Consider the following 19,692-nt stretch of genomic DNA (forward strand, 5'->3'; position numbering starts at 1 on the left):
ATGAGTTTTTGGAGCTGAAGGGCCGTAGTCTGTATATGCATTTTGGTGCCACATATCTTGTGTTGTCATGTGGATTAGGGAAGTTGTTAACTCAAGGGTCTGCAAAATCGAAGTGATCACTGTAAAGTAAAAGAAGAGAAACACGATGTGGATGAAAAATTCATGGCATCTTGATCATTGAGTAATTGGTCCAGGGTGCCCACTTTTGATTTAGAATTTCCCTGAATTACATTAATTTCTTCCTAAATGTTCTACCCAAAACTAAGCAAGCAAAACAAGAGACTTAGAAAAGGAACACTTTTAGTTACTTACTACTTCTAGTTTTAGGAAGAGAAGAGTGTTTCTCCCAAGATGACTGTAGCCTTGAGGATTAACTGAGCCTTTAGTTTATTCTTTGACTCTACTTTATCCTGTTGGTATCACTGCTTATTGATTTCTCAGCCAATGTTTGTGTTCTGCGAAGGAAATGATGAAGAAAAAGTGAAAAGTACAATCATATTGGCAGTTTCCAAGGATATTGGTGACAAAAGATATCGAATTAGAGTTTAGGGTTACCTATAGGGTTAATTTTCACAGTGTGTTCTTTTCTCGGTATAATTGAGTATCAGCCATACGGTATAACAAATTCAGAAATAAAACTGTTGGAAAAATGGGGAAAATGCAGTCCTAGTTGATTTATGCAATTTTTTCTTGCATTGTTTTGGGAGGAAAGCAAAATGTTAGTCATTGAAGAAAATCTGGCTTATTTTTTCTTCACTAGCAGAAAAGAATTACTTGGTACTGGAAGGTTACGTTTTATACCATGTTTATCCCAGGGTGGCTTCCTTTGCAAAGGCTTTCTGGAATCTTTGAAAGTAGATGCTTGACTCAGGTCTGAGCATGTGCCCTTCTAGGAAAAGTGCTGTGCTGTGTTTTTAGAATCTGGACAGCAATGAGAATCACTACAGATTTAAATTTCTCTGTGATGCTGAAAGGTTGTGAAATTGAGCTTGAGGAGACTTTTTATGAGGCACAGATCAGTTCAGATGGGAATTTTTGCGTCTCTTATAAATTGCCTTTTGCTTTTCCCTTGATGATACTCTTCAACCCTACTATTCAACTACCACGTAATTATTTTTGTTTTACATATCATGTTCTTATTGAGGCTATTTTAAAATAAAGGGAGCACTAGGGGTATTGCATACCTAATACATGTCAAAGCAAAACCAGAGGCTGGGGATTCATATTTTTAGCCATCGTATGAATGTTCAGAAAAAAAGGAGCTATGGGTTTTAGTCTTGCTCTCCTTGCCTTGTACAAGTAATTAATGGCCTCACTTTGTGACTGCCTGTTCTTCAATTGAAATATTATGAGTCAAGATATGAATATGCATATCCAAAAAATCAGACTAAGGCCCTGGTAGGATGAGTCATCAAAAATGTTTCCTCTTCTATCAGCAAAACAAAAATCCAGACTATCTGAGAGCAACAGTTAGATTTTAAAGGCAATCTGTAATGGCTGAATCTTTTATTTTGTCTATTTAATCATACAGCAGTTTGTGAGAGTCGAACATTTGACAGCTGACTGAAAATATGTGAAATGTGAGCGCATTTCAGTGGAAGTAGGCCAGTTGCGAACATTCTCTTCTATCTCTGAGTTAAATTTCATTACTTAATTGGATAAAAATCAAAGCGATATTCATCACAAGGGGGAATTTCTATATAAGGTCATGTTATTGGTGGGGCGGGGAATGCTCTCATGGCCTATTGGGGTGTTAATTCTGTCCTTTGGATCTTGAATGAATCCATTCCTCTAAGGGGTATTTATAGTGATGCCTCTTGAACATTTCACGTTCAGGTACCATGTCTTGAGGACATGGTGCTTGGACAAATGTGCAGCTTCCACAGCATTGCGCCGGGCTTTTGCTACAGCCAGGCATGTTTTCTGTGGCTGAATTAGGCCTGGAGAATGTTGCATCTTACAACCTGCTTTCCAGCGTGCATTTGTAGAGCATAAGTCATCATCCTTCTGTAGACTCAGTACTTTCTACAAGGGATGGAAGAATCTAACTTTTAAGTGCCATATTGAAGGGGTAGGGAGAAAATAGTACAAGAAAACAAGTTTGAACTTGTACTATGTTATGTGGCTTTATATGGAAGCTTTATATTGTGTGTCTGTATTTCCAATTGTGTTTTTTTGACCTACTTCAAAACAAGTATTAATTTTAGTTATTTAGTATGATCATTAAGTTCCTTAATATTGATAAATTTCATTTCAGGTTTCTTTGCTTTGTTTTTTTATATCATTGTAGTATCACAGCTATGGCAATATAAACAAAGTAAGTTATTCTTTGTATTTTTCTTCAATCACTTGCTTTTAAATTAGTTACATGCTTTAAAATCAATTTGCAAGTTATTTTGAAATAGCTATGACTACATATATCACAAACTACCGACTAGTAGAATATGAATGGCAAATGTTTCATTTATTAACATTATATAAATGTATAAAATTTAAGATGATTAGTTTTCTAGGGTACAAATTAGTGATTTAAAAATATAGCAGTGAATATCTTTATGCATCCAGTAACTAAAATGTATCAGACAATAATATATCATAAATTGGTAAGTTTGTATAATTTAATAAGAACTCAATTCAAGCTTTAATTTATTAATGTATATAAGTTAATAACATGAAATTTTATGAAGTTGATACAATATTTTTATAACTTTGTGCAAGGAAACATATACTGTACTTTCCTGTGATAAATGTGGCCTGGGTTTTTGTAGTGTCATTTCTGACTATTAAGAATAAAATGTAAGTAAGCCTAATTCTGTAACTCCGGAGAGTTGATCTTATGTTGACTTTCACAGGGAAGGAAGTAAAGCGAATATTAGCCTACCGTCATCTGAGCTTTGGTTTATGAGGGCCATCTGGGGCTTATAAACAGTGCCCACAAGTCCTCTTCTGAGGAGCTCTTCAGAGCCTATGTTAAAAATCTGATCCCTACACTTAGAAAGACTCTGGTTAAGAGTGAAGGAATTCTTCACGTAAATGTGTTCTGCTTCTGGGAGAAGAGCAGAACAGGGACAGGATTCTTTCCTAAGATAGGCTGTGTTTCATAATGCCAGACAGATAGAGGTACACTAACGTGTCTCTCTGTATCATAAGATGAACGAATGCAGAGTATACAGGAGTACTTCAAATATTGAGATCATTAATATGCAAGCATGTTAACCAATTCACAAGTGTTTATAATCTGAATATCATACCAGTAACAAATATAACATCCAGAAATCCTTACTTGGTAAACAGTTGATGCAATTGATATTCAGGCTAGTGGTTATAATTATTTGTGCTCTGAAGTGTTGTTTCAAATAAGTATTTGTATTTGTATAATATATGATACCTTAAAATATGGGGGAGATAATTATAATATGAAAAATTAAATAATTCACAATTATTTTAACAGTGCTAAAATAAGAAATGAAGGGTGAGTATATTTTCTGAAGTTTTCAAGTGAGCAAGTATATGTGTATAAGTGTATATACTTATTATTTACTTTCCTCATATTTCATTAACACCTACAGTACTTTAGAGAAACATTTTAGAAATATGTTTTTATCACTAAAATGTTATTAATTAAATAATTCAATTATATTTTCTAGCATAATTATTTAGACTTCTGTCAAGGCCATGATTGTGTTTTATATAAATATGAAGATAGGAAATTGTCTAAACATTACATTTAATTCTCTCCATGAAAGTAACATAAAATGCAATCATTCATTTATTCATGTTTCATGAACTCAACATCACTATTAGAATATAGCCTATGCTTTGTGATATATTGGATCTTTTGGTATATATATGTATATATGTATGTGTATATTGTGTACTTGGTATATTTGTGTGTACATTTACAAATATATATATGTATTTATGGGAGTATTCGGTCAAAGAAAACAAGTGTAAAGGATTAAATGTTCTATAAAATTTAGCATGAAGAAATCATGCAAGGAACAAAGGCTTCATGGAGAAGGTGGACCATGACTAGGCTCAGAAAAATTATTGAAATTAATTACCCGAAAAGAAGAGACATGAAGCTATTTGTAATTAACTTCAAAATAATTTGATTTCTTGTCGTGTCTGCCATGGATATTATTGCTGTCACTCATCAAATACCAGCCTAACCTGTAAACTACCAGTGAAATTGGAAGGAAGGTGTTAGCTGTTCAGAGAAAATAGTTGCCAATTATTTTCTTTCTTTTTACAGTATCTTTGAAAAATAATGGGATGGGAGGGGGTTCCAAATTAATGAATTGTTATTTATTTTTAATATTTTTATTAATAAAGGGAGCTTGGCAGAAAAGGAGAGATCTTGCATCTGCCAATTCATTCCATCAATGGCCATAGCAGATGGGGCTGGACCAGATGAATCCAGGAACCCAGAACTCCAGCTGGATCTCCCACATGGGTGGCAGGGACCCAAGCACCAAGGCCATCTTCAGTTGCCTTCCCAGGAGCATTAACAGCAAGCTGGATCAAAAACAGAGCAGCCAAGGCTTGAATCCGTGCTCCATTATTGGATGCCAGTGCCCTAAGCAGCAGCTTAACCTGCTGTAAACAGCACTGGTCCCAGTTAATTAATCTGAGAGGCAGAGAGAGGGACACATAGAGGGAGTTATCATTCATTGATTCCTTCGTCAAATGCCCGGTGCAGCTGGGAAGCGGGAGATGAGAGCTCAGTCCAGGTCTTCCACATGGGTGGCAGGAACCCGATTACTTCAGCCAGTATTACTGCCTCCCAGGGTCTGCATAAGGAGAAAGATGGAGGCAGGAGCCAGTACTGGGAATAGAACCCAGATACTCCCATGTGGAATCATGCATATTAACCAATTGGCTGAATGCTCACTCCCACTATTTTCAGAACCTGCTACAGTTCTTCATAGCAAAGCTTTCCTGGCCTTTCTTGAAAGAATAAAGATTTCATGGTTATCAGAAGCAAAAAACTCTTCATGAACAAAATACATCTGTACTCTCCTCCTCTTCAAAATATAGAAGAATGTAATGATAAAAGATATTGTACCATAATGATCCTAAGGACCATCATCCAAAAATGGTGGCTAGTTTCTCTCTTTTGTAAGCTCCAGTCTAGGACGTACTATATCACAGAATTATATTTTGACTTGGAGTCATTTCATAGCATATATACTTGAACATGGTGAATGCCCCCTTCCAAGAAATACATAGAAAGTACAATCTGGCTACCACTCTTGACTAAATCCACAATCTAAAATATTAAATTAGATTTGTATGATTACTTATGTAAATTAGGAATCTTGAGTCAGTTTCCCTAAGTGTGATCTGCATTTACAGAATTGTTGTCTTTTCTTTTAATAACACATTAACTCTTTCAGAAGGCTAGGGCAGAGTGACCCTAAGAGTTAGCTATTAAAGTTAATGGGGACTCTGAAACCAATAACATGTCCATGTGCTGTTCTTTCATCTTAAAAGCTTTACATTATCGAAGTTGTGCTGTATGTTTTGTCATCACATCAGTTTCATACACATTGAACATTCATAATCTCTTTCCAAGTAATTGCACAGAACTTATTAGATATTTATTCTTGTAACATGAAAGTAGCTCTGCTAGCCATATGGCATGTCACAGTGATTGATTTAAAGGAAAAGTCCCCGCCTGATCACATGTTGAACTTAGAATGTGCTCCTAATGAAAGTCTATTCAGGTTCTGGAGAATGCCATTTGTGAAGAAATTTCCATTTCATTTAGAATTCTTTGGCAAGTATTGAATTCATTTATGCAGTTCAAGAGAGAGAGAGAGAGAGAGAGAGAGAGGGATAGAGATGAGAGAGAGAGAGAAAGATGAGAGATCCATTATTTTTCCCAGTAAAGTCAGGAGAAAGTTATATAAGCCAGAGAAAAATATAGCTCAAAGTTGAAATATAATGACTGTGACTAATGTTAATTTGCTGCTCTTCCTTTCTAAAATTACAGAAACATGGACAGTACTTAGAAACAACTGGTAATGTTCTTTGCCCTCTGAAAATTTCCATCTGGAAAAGAGGAAATGACTATTTTATTCAATGCATTTTAATTGATATAATCATTAGGAGGTGTCAGCATACCAAACTTTTACCAAACTATTTTTGGTTTGGCCTGCATCATAATGTGTTTGATTATTTTTCCTATGGCATTCATATACAAATGGAGATCACAACACAAGCTAATCAGTATAATCTGTCCTTTCCAAGTTAGCCATGTCAAATGCTGTCTAACCTTTTTTATCTGAGTAGTTGTCATTTTGTTTTGAATAGCAGAACTTTAATTATGTTAAATTACTAGTACATAATTATCAACAATATCAATGGAATCAAATGTTATCACTACCAGTTTTTCACAGTCTAAGAGGATGTTTCCAATTAGTTGAATAAAAGGGGTGAAAATCATATCTTTTAAATGGGATTCTGTTCCTAGAAATTAAATGCAACCAGCTCATCTGAAGGAAGCACAGTTGATGTTGCTCCACCCCGGGAAGGTGAACAAGCTGAAATTGAACCTGAGGAAGACCTTAAACCAGAGGCTTGTTTTACTGAAGGTAAACAAAATCAAATATGATTCAACACAATCACTCCTGTTTTTCACGGCTGAACAGACAAGGGTGTTTCAGAAAATTCATGGAAAATGGAATAAAAAGATGTTTATTTTGGTGCAAAAATTTGAAATCTATGCAGTTTTTTTCGTAGTATACATTTTCCACAAATATTTGAAGTACCTTCACTACGCATTTGAAGAAAATAGTTAAAAGAAATGATAAAGGAATATTTACATTGTTTTCTGCTTTTCTTCCAAAGAATTTATTTATATTTCTGGATTATGTTATAACAATGACTATGGCTGGCCAAATAGGATGATGTGAAATGTCTTTTTCTCTCACCCTCCAGAATCCCAGAAAGCTGTTCTTACAGGATTACAGATTGCAGATTACAGATTCAGGAATGTTATGCCTTTGATAACTCAATCTCTGCATTGTCAGTGGTGTGCTGATTTACAGATGCTTCAGTCATTATATCCCAGCCCATGCCATCACTCTGAGCTGTGGTCAGAGCTATTGTGAGACCTAGCTGCATTGGAGAGCCCAGGCTGGCAGGGAACACCTTAGTTGTTTTCACAGCACAGTGTTTGGCACACAAATCATGAAAGAAAGATTTATTGATTCAGTATGATTGGATTTGAACTGATGAGTAGTAGTTCAGAGAGTGAGAGCAGAAGAATACATGGACATTAGAAATACCATGAAGGCTGGGGGTAGAGGGGAAAAAGAAATGAGATAATGACCGATGGGTCATATGGGTAAGAAGAGAATCAAGACTGAAAATGAATTAGCTTGGAAAAGCTGATAGTGGCTAATACCTGAGAAGACAACAGGATTTTCTGTGCATGAAAAGAACATGATAAAACAATCAAGGATAATATAAAAATATGAATCAACAATTTGGACCAGGTACTTTCTTCTCAACTTGAAAGATGCACCTGGACCCTACTTCTGTCAGTGTTTTTGAGACAAAGAGATCCTGACTGGTATCAAAGAATGAAAACATTTTTACTCAAGTAAATATGATTAAAATAAAAGTAGTTCCTTGAATTCTAAGTAGTTTTCTGAATATATAAGTCTGAGAAGTATCCACTATACAGGATGAATACTGAAGATAACTACCGAATGAAGTACCCAGCTAGCTTATAAAATGATGAACCAAGACTGGAGACAAGAGGGGGCAAGAAAGTTTATCTTTTATTCCTCTTGTTTAAGATTAAAATACATCTTTCTAATGGATAATCTTTAATGTTGTCTTTCAGGATGTATTAAAAAGTTTCCATTCTGTCAAGTAAGTACAGAAGAAGGGAAGGGGAAGATCTGGTGGAATCTTCGGAAAACTTGCTACAGTATTGTTGAACACAACTGGTTTGAGACTTTCATTGTCTTCATGATCCTTCTCAGCAGTGGTGCTTTGGTGAGTGAAATGCATATTAGCAAGAATCAGTTTCTAGTTGAACAGCTCAGTCTCCAAAAACTCCCAGAAGCATACACTAAGTTTAGAAAACAAAACAGGAGGTATATCTGTGCCTTGCAGAGCATGGCACCCAGGAATTAACTTTGCAGAATCTGGTATAAAATAAATCAAGACCATGAAACAGACAGATGGAATTTCTCATTTGGTGTTTATTTAACAGATGTTTTCCTCACTGAGACAACCAGAGACATTTTGTAACTATGTTACCTTCCCTGTCAAACATTATCCAGTTTTCCCTAATAATCACATTAACATTTATAGACTGAAAGTGTATTTTGTTTTCTTCATGTATAATCAACTTATTTTTTTCAAAATAAGCCAGATCATTCAGGAAATCATACAAAGTAATAATGGAATAAGCCAACTCTCCCTCATTCACAGAACATTTAGTTATTTTCTCAGTTTATAATACATCATTAAAACCATGTCTTTGCAGCAGTAATTGAGACAGAGACTTAAGAGTGAGAACTAAGGAAGACAGAATTTACTGAATGAATAAAGACACATTTCCCTGTCATCATGTTCCCAGTTTGTTTTGGTCTAGATACCTCCTGATGTTTGATACTTAGAAGATATTAGCTAATACTTACCAAGTCATTTACTTCTTATACTAAGCTATCTTTTCAAATATTTATGGGAGGCAAACCATTCCAGTAAAATAATCTATTCTTGATACAGGCTTTTGAAGATATATATATTGAACAGCGAAAGACTATCAAAACCATGCTAGAATATGCTGACAAGGTCTTTACTTACATATTCATTTTGGAAATGCTTCTCAAATGGGTAGCTTATGGATTTCAAACCTATTTCACTAATGCCTGGTGCTGGCTGGATTTCTTGATCGTTGATGTAAGTATCTTGAATGAATCTTAAGAAACTGTTTTTGAAAGAGGTAAACTTGACCCTTCATATATTTTCTGTGATTAAAACCTTGACTTTGAAACATAGCTTTATTTATGCTGACACAATTACACAGTTATTTTAACACACACACACACAATAAAAGTGGACATTTGGCTTAGAAGTTAAGACAATGCTTGGTGGGGAAGCATCATTGTGATGGAACCAGTTTAAGCTGCTGCCTGCGGTGCTGGAATCCCATATGGGTGCCAATTCAAGCCCTGACTGCTCCCCTTCTGATCCAGCTCCTTGCTGGTGCAACTGGGAAAGAAGACAGAAGATAGCCCAGGTCTTTGGGCCCCTGCACCAACATGGGAGACCCGGAGTACTCTCCTGGATCCTGACTTTGGCCTGGCCCAACCATTGTAGCCATTTAGGGAATGAACCAGCAGATGGGGGATTTCTCTGAGTATATCTCACTCTCTCTGTAATTCTACCTTTCAAATAAATAAATCTTAAAAAAATAAAAAAGACACCACTTGGGATGCCCATATCCTCCATCACAGGTTTGAATCCTGGCTCTATTTCTGATTCCAGATCCCTGCTAATGTGCATCCTGAATCATACCAGGTGACTGCTGAAGTACTTGCATCCCTGCCACATAGAACACCCAGGCTGAGTTCCAGGTTCCAGGCTTTGGCCTAGCACAGCCCTAGCTATTTCAGGTATTTAGAGAGTGAACCAGTGATGGAAGATTCCTCTCTCCATCTCTCTGCCCTTCAAATAAATAAAAGCAACTAAATAAAAATTTGAATAAAAAATTGAAAACGAAAAACCACAATAAATACAATGAGGAAAAGCTTACAACCAGTGTCGAGGATGTCCTAAAATTGTGGACATAGCTATATTATAGGCAGACAGCTCTTCTGAAAACTGAGGACCTTGAAGTAAGGAGTAGCTGAACAACTTGGTGATTGGCAGGCCTCAGCACTAGTTAATGGGCAGTTTCATTAAAGGAAATCCTCAGGAGCAAAAAATCAGACAAAATTGAGACTAGAAATTATGAGAATTGTACTCGAAGCCCTTGTAGAATGCAGATGACTAAATAATGTTAAATTAACTTAATGGCAGTATTCATTATCCACATACCCATGGAGACAAAAAATGCATGTTAAATCATAGTTAGATATTTCAGTAGCTAATCAGATATTTACCATGTAAAGATTTAGGTGTAGGTCTCTGATTAGTTGAGTTGAGTGGTCCTAGGAACATTGCCATTTATGGAATCTATCTGGTTTGTGCCCTACTTTTTAAATTACAAGTGACGGAGAAGTGTTAGTGCCGAATGACAGTGAACTGGTTCTTTATAGTCTGTGATAGTCTATTGCACAAGGCTTCACAGCCTACCAACAAAACAAGGTGCTTTAGGCACTATCTCTAGCTGTTTCCTAGCAATCATAAAGCACTTTATTTTTAGCTCTAACATTTGCCAATATGAATCAATGGTTGTTCTATATCTGCAATCATTCTTTTTATCATTTTGACCAGCCTGAATCTGTCTGAATTCTACTCCCTTTCTTCCTTCCTGCAAGTATTTATAATTAGATAACCAAAATGTGTTTAACCCTTTGGGTTGATTTGAAATCTGCTGCCAAGTTGCTTTTAATAGATCAGAAATGACTTCCAGTTTCCATGACTGGCCTTTCATGAATAATAGAGAGGATTCTCAATTTTATCCTAAAACACTAACCACAAAAGGAAGTTCAATATGCTCATATTCTGCAGCTGGAATGTCTCATAAGGAATATCTAGACTGTATGCTAGACATGAGGAAATGGAAGCCTCAGTTTAAATAATTGTCCTGGGATAGTGCAACTACTTAATAATAACACTGACACTAGTGCTCAAACTTCCTGATTCTAAGTTCAGTACTACTGCACCCCTCCACAGATCTGCTGCTTAAATGATCCATTGTAAATGCATTAGGAATATTGGACAAATATATCAGGGTCTACAAAGAATTCATAAAAATACATATTATGAAAAAGAACTTATATGTAGATTTAAAAATTTATACCAAAAACAAGCTTATTTTTAAATTCCATTTTCCTGTGATTTTTTTAAAGTTTCACCGCCCCCCCCACACACAGACATAGAGATGGAGACTCCAGAAAGTTCATGGATGAAAAATGCATATCTTGAAAAAAATTATGCATGGATTTAACAACTTTGTGTATTAAAATAAAATTATCTTTTTGAAATATTATTTATTTATTTGAAAAGCAAAGAGAAAAGAGAGAGTTATCTTCATCTGCTGATTCACTCCCCAAATGTCCACAGTAGCCAAAGTTAGGTCAGGCTGATGTCAGGCACCTGGAACCCCTTTCAGGAATCCAAGCATTTAAGCTATCTGCTGCTGCTTGCCCAGGCACATCAGGAGGAAGCTGCATCAGAAGCAGAGCAGCCGGAGTTTGAACTGGCACTTCAGTATGCATCGCCAGCTATCCAAGCAGCAATTGAACCGCTGCACTACAATGCTAGCTCCAATAAATTTGTCTTCTATTTTTATTTTCCCACACACTTTTTGAGGTGCAATCAAATATACATATTTGAGTGTATTTGTGTGTGTGTGTGTGTGTGTGTGGCTTTTGGATACAGCATTTATAATCTCCATTTTTTATTTAAATGATGAAACACTAACTATATTCAAAAATCCCCTCTGGTTGAAAAAATTTTCATCATGTATAAAGATCATTTGAAAATGTGATAGATATTCCCAAATTTGCATATATTAAATCCATGAAGTTGTATTACGTAAACAAAATAAAAAAATCAAAAATGTGATAGAACTTCTCCAGATGTTGACTTATATTTACTACATTGCAAATGTATTTTAATATACTTTCCCACATAGAAAATATGATTATAATGCAAAAATCTCTTAAGATTAAAGGGATTATATCATGTTTGTATCCTTAGACACCTAACATAACATGTGAGTATCTATTGAATAATGTTTAAGTGAATGAATGAAAGACCGGTGTCTCAAAAGTTATTTCCCACTGAATGAACCAAAATCAGCAGATTGGACCTGTTTAAGCCATCTAAGTCTATGTAAGTTATTTTATCTTAAATGAGTCGACTTTCTTTTTTCAAAGCAAGAGGTAAACACATAAATTAATATAACTCTAGAAACAACTTGTTCTCAGACCACTGAATCCACCAAGCCAAATAAACAAAAAGTTAAAGCAATTTTTGAAAGTACAAGTAAACATACTTTGAAGGACCTCAGACCCATAGGGTGTGTTTCTGTAACAAAACTAAATAGACTCAGAAATCTAAAAAATAGAAAATAACATTGCTTTGAAATGTAACTTTAAAAATAGATCTTGAGATATATATATCTGTAAAAAAATGTAATTTCTTCAATTTCCTATCTAAAATCAAAGCTATATTACAGTGAGCTAACTTTCTAATCTCCTAAAATTAATCACTGATTCATTTAAGGGCTGTATGCTATTGCAGATAAAGGAGATATGTACAGGCAAAGCAAGCCCTTTATCGGCTAAAATAAGATACAGGCAAAAAGTGATGACAGCTATGAAATCATAGAAGATAATAGGATAGAAAATGGCTTCAGGTGGGGAATAGGAGAGTGTGTACACTAATGTTCTGGAAAGTGTCTCAGGGTGAATGAAATGAGGAGACTGTCACTCAGAAATATGAAGGAACAGAGAACAGTCTGGAAGCCTTGGAGTAGAAATGAGTGGAGGAGATTCAAGAAGCAGCAATAAAACTGGTGTGCTTGTGTGGGGTGAAACACGACTGAGAGTGATTCAAATTGAGTTCAGAAGGGTACCTACCTTTCTCTGAAGGGAGGAGAGAACTTCCACTTTGACTATGGCCTTGTCTAAATAAGATCGAAGTTTGTGAACTCAAGAGGCTTCCATAGACTTGGCAGCTCATGACAAAAGCCTTATTACTGACGTCATAAATAAGAGTATCAGTTGTTAAATCAACAACAGGAGTTACTGTGAACTTAATTCCCATGTAGGATCTTTGTCCTTAATGTGTTGTAATATGTGAATTAACAGTAAAACTACTACTCAAAAAGTACTCTGTACTTTGTGTGTCTGTGTGGGTGCAGTCTGTTGAAATCTTTACTTAGTATATACTAAGTTGACCTTCTGTATATAAAGATAATTGAAAATGAATCTTTATGAAGAATGGGATGGAAGAGGGAGTGGGAGATGGAATGGTTGCGGGTGGGAGGGAGGTTATAGGGGGAAAAGCTGCTATAATCCAAAAGTTGGACTTTGGAAATTTATATTTATTAAATAAAAGTAGAAAATAAAAGAAGGGTACCTAGATGCCATGGCAAGAAGTTCTTATCTTATTGTAAGGAATTGTGTATTGCATATACTAGGTAATTTATTACACATGAATTATTATTACAATGGGAAGCTCTTGGGGCAGGATAAGCAGGGATCTGGTCTACTATTTTAACATGAGCTAATGGAAAAAGGAAGACAAAAGAACAGAAGCAGGGAGACTAATTAGAAAGTTGTTTTAATAATCCAGGCAAGAGACATTCTGTTTTAGACTAACTTAAAAAGACTTACTGATAGATTCGATGCATGGCTAGAGGAGAAGGGAGGATTCCACAAGTTAATATTATTTCACCTTGAACAAATAGTAGAAGGTGGAAATATTGACTGGGGTGGGAGATATTAGATAACAGGTTTGGCAAGGTAGGCAGAGGGTGGGTGCAAGAAAGATGCAGTAGGTTTGAGATTCCTGTTACACAATCAAGAGGAAATGTTTACTTCTATAGAAGACTAAAGCTCAGGAGAGGGAAAAAGGCCTAAAGTAGGAATGTGGGACCATTAAGATATAGATAGCATTTGAAGCTATGAACATGTTTTAACTCATCTAGACAGAGAATACAGATTAACAAAGGAGTCCAGAACATAACTGTGGGTACGTTTTAACATTTGGATGTTGGACAATGGAGAGGGAGTCAGTGAATTTGACTAACAAGTGGTAGTTTGTCTTTTTTTTTTTTTTTTTTCTTTTCAACAGGCAGAGTGGACAGTGAGAGAGAGACAGAGAGAAAGGTCTTTCTTTGCCGTTGGTTCACCCTCTAATTGCTGCCGCGGCTGGCACACCGTGCTGATCTGAAGGCAGGAGCCAGGTGCTTCTCCTGGTCTCCCATGGGGTGCAGGGCCCAAGCACTTGGGCCATCCTCCACTGCACTCCCAGGCCATAGCAGAGAGCTGGCCTGGAAGAGGGGCAACCGGGACAGAATCCGGTGCCCCGACCAGGACTAGAACCTGGTGTGCTGGCGCCGCTAGGTGGAGGATTAGCCTATTGAGCCGCAGCGCTGGTCCACAAGTGGTAGTTAAAAGGAAACAATACACATGGCATTAAGGAAGTCCAGAGAAGATAGTTATTTCTTTACAAATGAGGAATGACTAATTTTGTTCAAGATCGCAGGGTCAAGTGACAAGCAAAGTAAAATGGAAGTCATGGGTGTTGTGAATGAGAGATGTCTAATGGAAGTGATGGGAACAAGTATTGTTGGGAAAGACTGAGGAGAACAGGGAGATGAAGAAATAGAGACAGCAAGTGTTAACAACTGTTGTTCAAATCGTAGAGAACAACTTAACCCATGCCTCCATCTACCAGAACATTAAACTAGATGGATCACTTTATCTGATTCTATGTAATTCTTTTCTTCTTATCTGAAGGTTAAGAAGATATTATCTTCATATAAAAAACAAAATGTACTATACTACTGCTGTGTATGTGTAAAAACTGTGCTGTAGATGCTGCTATAGATATACATAATCTATAAATATTTATTAAAATTATTTGAAAAAAAGCATGATACCTTATAAGTCCTTATAGATTCTTGCAAAAATTTCATCTCTGAGAAATAATTCACTTTGTCTGATTTTTGGAAGAACCGAATTCATTTTTAGTATTATTAATTTCCTAATAAGAAAAAATTTCTCAAACTGTGTTTACAAAAATTATTCTGATTATTTACTTAACTGTAAATTTCCATGTAACATTCTTCTACATGGAGACTTTTAGTTTCTAATTCTCTATACCATCATTATCATTCCCCTTTTATAGTATATTTGTTCCTAAATTTCCTATTCAGTCTTATGGTGAAATCTGTGCAGCCAAGTTAATGTCATCTTCAGCCTCTCTCTTACATTCCTTATAACCAGTCAGCAAATTCTCCTCCATGTTGCCAAGTAATAAATGAGTTGGAGGTCTGATTTCTTCCTCTTCAATATCACATCAACACCACTGTGAGCACCAAGCAGTAACCTCCAGTCATGGCCTCATCAAATACCACCTTTCAAAGATCCAGATGACCCTTTTTTTTTTTTTTTTTTTTTTTTTTTTTTTTTTTTGTTAAGGCCTTCCAGTGGTACATAACTCATCAGCCAGGATTCTAAATGGTGACAGGAAGCACAGATAAGGGTTATCATTTCCAGTACTAACTACAGCTATCCTTTATCAAGCCATGGATTGTTCTAGGACTTTGATGTGTCTTAATTCATTTAATCACTATTATAAACTGTGAGGCATGTACTATTATTATCCCAATGTTTTATATGAAGAAATTGAGGCACAGAATAGTTACTTAGCTGTCAAGTAACAATGCAACACACATTCATTATATAAATATGGAGGAAATTATATCTTTAAAAAATAATTAAAACTGAAGATATATTCATAATTCCTATGGAACCCATGGCTTCCAAGGGCCAAATAGTAGTTCCCAATAAAGCACTCATCAGATTTCACTTATTCATTCCCCTGAGATGAATGCTTAGATCTTTTCTTTTTTTTTAACTTTTATTTAATGAATATAAATTTCCAAAGTACGATTTATGGATTACAATGGCTTCCCCCCCATACCGTCCCTCCCACCCACAACCCTCCCCTTTCCCACTCCCTCTCCCCTTCCATTCACATCAAGATTCATTTTCGATTATCTTAATATACAGAAGATCAGCTTAGTATACATTAAGTAAGGATTTCAACAGTTTGCTCTCACACAGAAACATAAAGTGAAAAATAATAGATGATTTTTTTTAAATGATGATGAAATCAGATCAGAACTATTGTCGTGTTTAATCCCAGTGAGAGTCAAGTTGGGAGTTGATAATTTCTTTTTTTTTTTTTTTTTTTTTACAGAGGATCAGTTTAGTATGCATTAAGTAAAGATTTCAACAGTTTGCACCCCCATAGAAACACAAAGTGAAATATATTGTTTGAGTACTCGTTATAGCATTAAATCTCAATGCACAGCACATTAAGGACAGAGATCCTACATGAGGAGTAAGTGCACAGTGACTCCTGTTGTTGACTTTACCAATTGGCACTCCTGTCTATGGCATCAGTAATCTCCCTATGCTCCAGTCATGAGTTTCCAAGGCTATGGAAGCCCTCTGAGTTCTCCGATTCTTATCTTGTTTAGACAAGGTCATAGTCAAAGTGGAAGTTCTCTCCTCCCTTCAGAGAAAGGTACCTCCTTCTTTGAAGACCTGTTCTTTCCACTGGGATCTCACTCACAGAGATCTTTTGCCAGAGTGTCTTGGCTTTCCATGCCTGAAATACTCTCATGGGCTTTTCAGCCAGATCCGAATGCCTTTAGGGCTGATTCTGAGGCCAGAGTGCTATTTAGGACATCTGCCATTCTATGAGTCTGCTGAGTATCTCGCTTCCCATGTTGGATCACTCTCCCCTTTATTTATTCTATTGGTTAGTGTTAGCAGGTACTAGACATGTTTATGTGCTCCCTTTGACTCTTAGTCCTTTCATTATGATCAATTGTGAACTGAAATTGATCACTTGGACTAGTGAGATGGCATTGGTACATGCCACCTTGATGGGATTGAATTGGAATCCCCTGGTATGTTTCTAACTCTACCATTTGGGGCAAGTCCGCTTGAGCATGTCCCAAATTATACATCTCTTCCCTCTCTTATTCCCACTCTTATGTTTAACAGGGATCACATTTCAGTTAATTTTCAACACTTAAGAATAACTGTGTATTAATTACAGAATTAAACCAGTCATATTAAGTAGAACAGACAAAAAAACTACTAAGAGGGATAATGTATTAAGTTGTTCATTAACAGTCAGGGCTATACGGTGACTTGATCAGCTTAGATCTTTTTCTTATACAAACAATACCACAATGATCAAGATGTTTTCTTTTATAGATTTTAGGCATTATGAATTTTTAAATTATATACAAAATCAAGGACCAATTGATAAACTGTGAGGGCCTATGATAGAAAGCATGTCTAAGGCAAAGAGCCGAGAGTTACAAAATCCCCTTCTAAAAATATGAACCTCATTTATGACTGATTTTGCCTGGGAACCACTCATTATTTCTCCTAGCTACTGGCAACCTTTACTCCATTCCTCTCATGCACTTCATGCATCCAGGTTCCTCCATCTCAACTATCCCAGACTCCAGTCTTCACTCTCTCCAGTCTTCACATCTGCCATGGCAACTTTGCTCCCGTCTTTTCTAGGTGCTACATAGTGTGTGTGACATAAGGCCCCTCTCAGGTAAAGTGGGGAGTTGTGTATCTAGAAATCTAAATTTCCAGACAAACACTGTTAATACAAAAGCTATTTAAACATTTTGGTACTATTAGTGGGAAAACCTCAATTGCACAATATTTTGATGAGGCTTTTGCGGTCTGGCTGAAAATCCAACCACATATGGGTTGATGTTTCAATGTTCTGCCCTCTGAAGCTGGTGTAGATTTTACTCTTTCAAGTAAAATCTAATCTGTGAATATGTATGTTATTCTGCTCTCCTGCAGAGCTGGAGAAGGGTGAGTGAAGGAACTCAAGAGTGCCCAGGTTTCCTGTGTTCAGAATTTCCATTCTTGTTACAGTCCTACCCACTACCCTGTGTTTTCAAGGTACTTGGTGCCTCTAAGCCCAGAGCCTTTCAAGCATTCAGTGAAATCATCTGACTTGCTCTGTACACACTTGGTTTCTGCTGCTTTTTCTCTGTGCGAAAGCAATTATTCCTGGGCTTTCTATGGTCCAGAATTTTTAAAAACTCATCTCCTTGTTGCCTATTTTCCCATTTACTCTTCCTGTATTCCTTTGCATTCCTTCTAATAGAATTTCAGTAGGTAGCATAAAAAATACATTGTTCAATTCAAGCAGAATAAAATGAAAGTTTGGAAAAATTAGTATGTTCTATTTGGTTAATGATCTTTTACCTACTGATTTGTGAGAGCTGTTTCTATATTAAGGAAATATAATGTTTTGTCACATGGGATATAAATATTTTTTCTATTTGGCTTTTGGGCTTTTTTTGGCATATAGAAGATTGATGTCCCCAAATCTATCAGTTTTTGTCTCCATTCTTGGTTTTCTCATGCCTATGAAGACCTTCCCACGTCAAGGTTATCAAAAACAATATTTGAAGTGGGCATTTAGTCTGACAGTTAAAACGCCTGCCTCCCACATTACAGTGCAGGGTTCAACTCCCAGATCTGGTTCCTGACTCCAGCTACATGCTAATGTAGATTCTGGGATACATCAAGTGACGGTACAAATAATAGGTTCCCTGCCACTCATTTAGGAGATCTGAGATGAGTTCCTGGATCCTGACTTCAGCCCCAGCCCAGTCTTGGCTCTTGTAAGCATTTGGGGGGTTAGCCAACAGGTGGGAGATCTGTCTTGTCTGTCTGTATTTCTGTCTGCCTCTCAATTTTATATATATATATATATATATATATGGCCTATTATACCACAGCCTCAGCCCCAATTATGTAAGCTTTTAGACTGAAATATATCTTCAGAATATATGGAGGTGATAAATGATTTTTATCTTCTAACAATTAACTTTGAACTGAAAATTATCTTCTGCCAATTTTAAGGGAAGGTAGCTCCCACTGCTTACTGCAGTAACCAGTCACAGAAAGTCCAGGGTTTTCAGAACCGTCGGCCACCTACTGCATTATTCTTTGCTTCCTAATCTCAGCTGCTGTAGAGATGTGGAAAGGTGTGGATAACAAGTAAACCACCATGGAAACCTCTAGCATATATATCTTCATATAGTTGCTATACAGTGTGGTGTGGTTACCCACATTCATGTCAATTCACACTAAATATTGAGTTTGGGGAAATGAGTATCTGTTAATACTTTGCACATTTTAGCAGGAGTATCTTCTTTGTTTAGCATGAAGGAGGTGAGGATTACACTGTCCTTTTAAAATTTATTCTATTTATTTGAAAGGCAGAAGTACCAAGAGAGAAGGAGATTCATAGAGAACTTACATTCACTGGTTCACTCCCCAAATGGTTGCAATGGTTGGAGCTGGGCCAGGCTGAAGCCAGGAGACAGGAGCTTCATCCAGGTCTCCCACAAGGGTGCAGGGGCCCCAGGACTTGGACCGTCTTCTATGCTTTCTCAAGCACGTTAGCAAGGAGTTGGATCAGAAGCAAAGCATCTGGGACTTGAACCAGCACCCATATGGGATGCCAGTGTTGCAGGTGGCAGCTTAACCAATTATGCCACAACACCGGCCCAAAATTGGGCACAAATTTGCCCAAGGTGAAAGCACTACTCTTGAAAACAGAAGACTTAGATTCCAATGTTATGTTTGTCTGTTGCTGCCTTTTCTGGGAGTAGTTACTCGGCTATTTAAGATACACACAGAATGAAAATGATCTTTGTAAATTGTAAAGCACCTACTAATACAGGAAATTAGCTTC

The 19,692-nt window shown here is 36.5% G+C and overlaps 1 protein-coding gene across 7 annotated transcripts in view; it reads left to right on the forward strand.

Annotated features, from left to right (window-relative positions):
• LOC100349657 (sodium channel protein type 3 subunit alpha) overlaps window positions 1-19,692 on the forward strand; it is a 118,672-nt gene that overhangs the window by 81,371 nt on the left and 17,609 nt on the right. For all 7 annotated transcript variants that reach the window (XM_051848557.3, XM_089329089.1, XM_089329087.1 and 4 more), the window contains 3 exons: window positions 6,479-6,599; window positions 7,859-8,013; window positions 8,752-8,925. In XM_051848557.3, coding sequence (XP_051704517.1) covers window positions 6,479-6,599; window positions 7,859-8,013; window positions 8,752-8,925 — 450 coding nt within the window. The remainder of the gene's footprint in view (window positions 1-6,478; window positions 6,600-7,858; window positions 8,014-8,751; window positions 8,926-19,692) is intronic.

The sequence above is a fragment of the Oryctolagus cuniculus genome, chromosome 3 (assembly GCF_051225735.1).
Source record: "Oryctolagus cuniculus isolate XC-2025 breed Fujian yellow rabbit chromosome 3, ASM5122573v1, whole genome shotgun sequence".
NCBI lineage: Eukaryota > Metazoa > Chordata > Mammalia > Lagomorpha > Leporidae > Oryctolagus > Oryctolagus cuniculus.